Source organism: Pocillopora verrucosa, chromosome 6 (assembly GCF_036669915.1).
Source record: "Pocillopora verrucosa isolate sample1 chromosome 6, ASM3666991v2, whole genome shotgun sequence".
Taxonomy (NCBI): Eukaryota; Metazoa; Cnidaria; class Anthozoa; order Scleractinia; family Pocilloporidae; genus Pocillopora; species Pocillopora verrucosa.
In genome coordinates this window covers 5102194-5107723 of record NC_089317.1, presented here as the reverse complement: position 1 = coordinate 5107723, position 5530 = coordinate 5102194, and the positions used below count along the sequence as shown (strand labels likewise).

The 5530-nt window shown below is 38.3% G+C and overlaps 1 protein-coding gene across 1 annotated transcript; it reads right to left on the bottom strand.

Annotated features, from left to right (window-relative positions):
* Window positions 1–2309: 2309 nt before the first annotated feature.
* LOC131786151 (angiopoietin-related protein 7) lies at window positions 2310–5300 on the bottom strand. The gene is made up of 3 exons (XM_059103159.2): window positions 5087–5300; window positions 3591–3980; window positions 2310–2617 (listed from the first exon to the last, which is right to left on the bottom strand). The coding sequence occupies exons 1-3, from the start codon at window positions 5211–5213 to the stop codon at window positions 2310–2312; spliced, it is 825 nt and encodes a 274-aa protein (XP_058959142.2). The 5' UTR covers window positions 5214–5300.
* Window positions 5301–5530: the final 230 nt, after the last annotated feature.

Below are 5530 nucleotides of genomic sequence, written 5' to 3'. Positions count from 1 at the left end.
ACACTGTAAATAAGACTTCGTAAACTGAGTACAGATACTCAACAACTTCTTCACGCTCTCTCTAATGAAGAAGAACTTACTTAGATTTTTACTCAACTTAAAAGGTACTTATGTTGTGATTTGTTTCCAAACTTTTTGATCTGTTGATGTTAAACAACGGTACATTAATTGCCTTCATTAGCACAGTCTTTTTTGTGGTTTTCTGTCTAAATTAGAGGCAATTATCCTTTGATTATGTGTGTTATCGGCTCAAACAAATCAAAATAAATACTCTTTTTCATCTTGGCAAGTTCTAGTTAAAAGTCATAGCCATGAATTACGAAACACTTCACAAAAGCTTCAAAAATCCATGACAATTCGCTCTTTGGGTGGATCATATTGATGCACATGAAACTTTTACCAAAATTTTGCAGGATAACTAAGTGATATTCAATATGTTATTTGCGAACACTTTCATTACAGATGTAAGCTGCAGTCACAGTGAAGTAAAAAATCCTTATGCGTAATAAACACTGCTATGACGCGTGCATGGGAAATGCATGTAGAATGACTGGCTGATTGACTAACTGACAGAGTAACTGACTACCTTACAGACTGATTGAATATCTTGCTGGTCAGTTGACTGACAGAAACCATAAATTGACAAATAAGAATCTTCGCAAAAGTCGCCTTATTATGAAATTCTTACTTCATAGGAAACCATGGCCACCGATGGCGTAAATTCAACACATCAATTTGTAAACAACGAGAAAATGGTTCTCCCTCCACCGGAGTTTCCAACCCTGAACTCGCGCCGTGACAGCTCTCTAAAGAACCACTGGTACGTCGATATTGTCCAGCGGCTAGAGGACTTAAGTTGGAGTTATCAGACAATGGAGGTGGAGTATGCTTTTCTGGAGAAGCTCATGGCAGAACAAAAAGAGGATCTGAAAAAAGCACAAAGCTGGAACAATCGTCTCAGAAATCAGCAATGAGCGAAGATTGTCCACTAATGGCGGATGATCGGTGAACGTTCTAATAAACTTTTAAGTCAGTTTGTAGTACTTTTTCAAAACATTTTGGTATTATCTGGTGGACAAGACCTTTGCATCATGATGGCTTCTGATGTAATCACAAATATGAGTTATAAGCCTTCGTGCATCGATCGCCAACGCATCTTCAACTCATTTATGTTGTACTCAACTATACGGATCATCCAATCAATATTTTTCAGAGAGGTTCACAAAAAAACGTGTAGGGAACTCGGCTTTGGAAATTATTTAACTAAATCTAAACACAGAGAGCGGTTGGATCAAGAGTTCGGGCAAGATAAAATTTCTCCCTGTTAAAATGTAAACTCAAGAGTAAAAGGCTTTTCAGGAGGTGGGACTAATTAAAATTTTCGCTTTTTTTCACGTTTTTGAGGAAAGACATTTAGTTCGAGCTTGAGATAAGGTTTAGTAATGACGATCCTGTAAAAATGTAGAAAACTCATTTGAGAAAAAACTTTCTCGGTTCTTCCTTTTTTCCATCTGTTTTTATCACCTAGGGTAGATCAGTTCTTGGATCATATATTAAAGATAATAAAATCAAATGTTGGTAAGTACGATTTCAGAAGGATGAGATGATTAAAGCTTAACCTTTTTTTTAATTCCTCCAAGGAAACGATTGATTGGTTGTTTGATTGATTGATTGATGATTGATAGGAGATTTCTCGGGTGTCATCGCATCTCTCATCGGCTGAAGTCGCTGGTGATTACGGTTTGAGTCCATGTCGCACCATCTGTGTAGTCTTCTGCTTTCTTCGGCCTTCTTTTATTTTCTTTTAAACGCTTTTTTATTTAGACTTTTTACTGAATCATGATTTTTCTCTTCGCAAGAATGGTATCGTTTGTAAGCAGCTGCCCCGAATAAACGCCTAGAGAGAGTTAATGAGCGCCCAGCGCTCCAAATAAGCGGAACTGAAATGCATCAGGGGAACATTAAAATTTCATTACTGGCTCACAAACTATAAATTCACTCCCCTGTGGTACATCGTCACCTTTTGTTATCATGTATTATTTAGTTGCAAAATAAATTAACTCCTTTCTAAAAGTGGTGAAAATTGAAGAGGCGCCTAGAGGAAGGGAAAAGTTGTTTAAGATTTGAAACTTAATTATCACAGAAATGATATTATCCGTCATTTCTGTAAATTCTTCCAAAATTACCTTTAGAGAAACAAATACTAAAGCAAATTCTTCAATAACAAGTTTGACTGAAATAACGTATTTTATTAATCAAGAAATCGACTAGATGCCAAGTGAACGATTACATGTGTTCAATAAAGTGTTTTAACACTTAAAAGGTAAATCCACAGGTTTTATTTTCATTTCCGATGTTAGTGGACTGGTGTGACTTGCATCAGTGCCAGATAACATACCCCAGTGAATCTTTAGCTCGCCCAAGGTCTCGTTCATGTTCCTTTTTCTCTGTTTACAATGATGAGCACCATTGAGATTTGACGAAACAGCGCAGTTAGTATTGTTGATGTACCACCAGCCTCCAAACATCTTATGGGTACAATGCTTGTAAACGTTGTCCCGGGTACGAAACGGGGAGCCGTTATGATCACTGAGAGAATCATTGACAGTCGCACATACTAATAGAAATGATAAAACATCAATAATTATAACAATTATAGTGATAAAGTATAATGATAATGATGATGATGATGATGATAATGATGACGATACTCTTAATTTTAAACTTGACTTATATTGGAAACTCTGATTGGCAGAGAGAATTCAGTCCATATACAAAATCGTGTGAAGTTGACAAGATAACCCGATATCTGCAGCATATATTGCATTTATCAACTCCAGCTCAAAGTTTGCCTGGTTTCCAAGCTACTTAAGCGTGTAGCGTTCTCAAACTTTTTCAAACTCAGAGCGAAGTGAAATTCCCTTACGTTTTAAATTTCAAATCAAATTTTTTTCTCTCCATCTCCCCCTTGGTACTCCATTTTGTGTTCACACGTGGCGCGTGATTTTCACAAATTAGCCAATCGCATCAAAGAATTCTAACCTCGACTTTGAAACTGACGTGGATTCTTTCACGTATCTTTTTTTGTTGCTTTTCGGAATTCAAGTTCAAGCTTAACTTTCTATCACTTAAGTTCGTTACCCCTTTGTTTTGAAATGTGAAAGTTTCAGATAATTTATTCAAGCTAAATGTCGTGGTTAATTTAACAGGCTCCATATAAATTTTTTACGGAGTTTGGAGTCCAGCCTCCTTTTCATAAAAGGATTTTTTACACTATCTTGTAGATTTTTATAAAAAATAGCCTGTAATAAAACAATTAATGAACTCTGTTCTCGCATCATATCATGAATTGTCAAACCACGCAGGACTCTGTGAAATCTCCCTCAGCCCTCGGCTTCCATAGATAAGGTTTACCCAGGTACAAATTGCAAGTGTGATAGAAATCAGTTCTTAGGAGAAGCACGCACACATTACTGTAAATATTAATTTTTAATACAACCGTCACCTACATTATACATTTGATGCTTTTCTCATCCTCGCCTTCGTGCTGTTCTAGATAATGATTACCGAGAGAAAGTAGATTGACTCACTTGATTTGTTTCCGAGTTTCAGCCGATAGTTGTCTTTCTTGTCTCCGATCCCAAACCACAAATATTCAGCGTAAACAGTTTTGCGTTTAGTTACTCCCAGATCTACTCGAAGCCTGTTTTCTGTCTCGTTTTGCGTCAGGCGATGGATCTTCTCTAGTCCGAGCCAAAACTCTCCATTAAGGAAATCACCGAAGCCATTTTTGTAGTCTGCCCAACCCAGGTTAAAATTCATGCAACCATCCAGTCTCCTCTGAAACACTGTCCACCCTCCTCCGTCTGTGGTTTGGTCACAATACACATTGAAGGCACCTTCACCATCAGGGTCGATTGTGTAAACACCGCTGATCGTTTGGCCGCAGTTGTACAGCTCGGCGCAATTTTTATAATAAGCTGTTGAGGTAAAGATGGCTTGTGTGGGTTGTTTAAATATTGAAATAAATGAATTTAAATATTGAGTTCCCAAAAAGAGTCCATTATAATGGGCTCCTAGTTCAATTTGAAATTTCAGGCTAAGGCAGTGTCGGAATGAGAGTAACGATTGTACTGTATCCCGAAATGTCACCTTTTGATAAACTTCCTCTCCCTCCCTTTCACATACTGTGTTACTTTCACGCTCTGGTCTCTCTCATTTGAATATGTGATATGATCCTATGGTTCTCACTGTCCAAATTCTGTCAGCTTATCGCAAAAATCGACATTTCTAACGTTTCTCGTCGTAATGCTGATCTTGCGTGTTTCAAATTTGCCCTAAAATCAAGGCATTTAAATCAAGGCATTTTCCGCTTTGAAAAGCCTCATTATGTCCGGAAAATAACGGGAAGGATACAATAAGGATACAATAAGTTATTGTTTCGTGTTCAATGGGCTTTGTAATCCATTCGTATATCCTTCCCGTTATTTTCCGGACACAATGAGGCTTTTCAACGCGGAAAATGCCTTGATTTTAAGGCAAATTTGAAACACGCAAGAGAAGAAATAAAGTTTAGTTCTCTAGTACCAGAGCTTTACGGACAACACAAGTAACGAACATTGCAGGATGTGAAAGTCCATCTCGATCCCCCAATCTACGATTTTCTTTGCCAAAATACCGCTACTGAAGAACACCGCCACTCCCAATCCTCCCCTCCCCTCCCCCCTCAAGGTATCGACGGGCGCTTCAAAATGCCCACGGCTTAGCGTAACAGGATGACTCTAAAGTTCTGCAAAGTATAAAGAACAAACTCACTCCAATACATTGAAATTACGAAATACGATTTATCTCTTTTCTCTCGCATATGGCAAAGGAGATTTTAACAAGAAATTAAACGAGATTGATACAATACCGAAAATCACGGTTTGTCCGTTTCAAACCAAACTTCTGCAATATAAAATTTGCAACCTTGATTCTCTAGCTTCCTCAAAGAACGCAGCACGCCGCTCCAATGTCGCTTCTGTTTTCCTCAAGCATTTCCTATACTCATAGAAATAATCACCAATTTTTGCTGGGAGAATCTTACCTTCTTTCCAGCAGCTACCGGTGCTCTTCTTGCGGTCTACCACAGCGGCACTCGTTGAAGCTAAAGTTTGGATCAACGCAAAAACAGTCACAAGCAGTAAATTAGGAGCTAGTCGTAAAGAACTCATTAGGCAATGCACCGGCTTCCTCCGGTTATTAGACGCAGATACAGTTTTGAAGGAAAGTATTACCGAACGCAAAGTCTTAAGGGCTAACGAGGGGGTCACTACTGCGTTTTATACCGCACATCAGTCGTCTTAAGCTGGCATTTATACCTCCTTAGGCGGTTGATTATCCTTTTTCTGGAATACTTGGGTTATTGTCATACCTCACGTAGAAAGTAAACTGAATTGATAAATAAATAAACTTACATGGTTTCTGCAGTCTCACCTTGCGGGGGACGCTACGGCTATACGTAGGCTCACTGAAGTGATTAATGAAGCCT

What these genes read in the sequence shown, in the direction of transcription:
- LOC131786151 (XM_059103159.2), bottom strand. Translation starts at nt 5,213, where the DNA reads ATGAGTTCTTTACGACTAGCTCCTAATTTACTGCTTGTGACTGTTTTT. An exon ending in CGGTAGCTGCTGGAAAGAAG is followed by an intron (nt 3,981 to 5,086) that starts GTAAGATTCTCC and finishes TTACCTCAACAG; the next exon opens with CTTATTATAAAAATTGCGCC. An exon ending in GAAACTCGGAAACAAATCAA is followed by an intron (nt 2,618 to 3,590) that starts GTGAGTCAATCT and finishes CATTTCTATTAG; the next exon opens with TATGTGCGACTGTCAATGAT.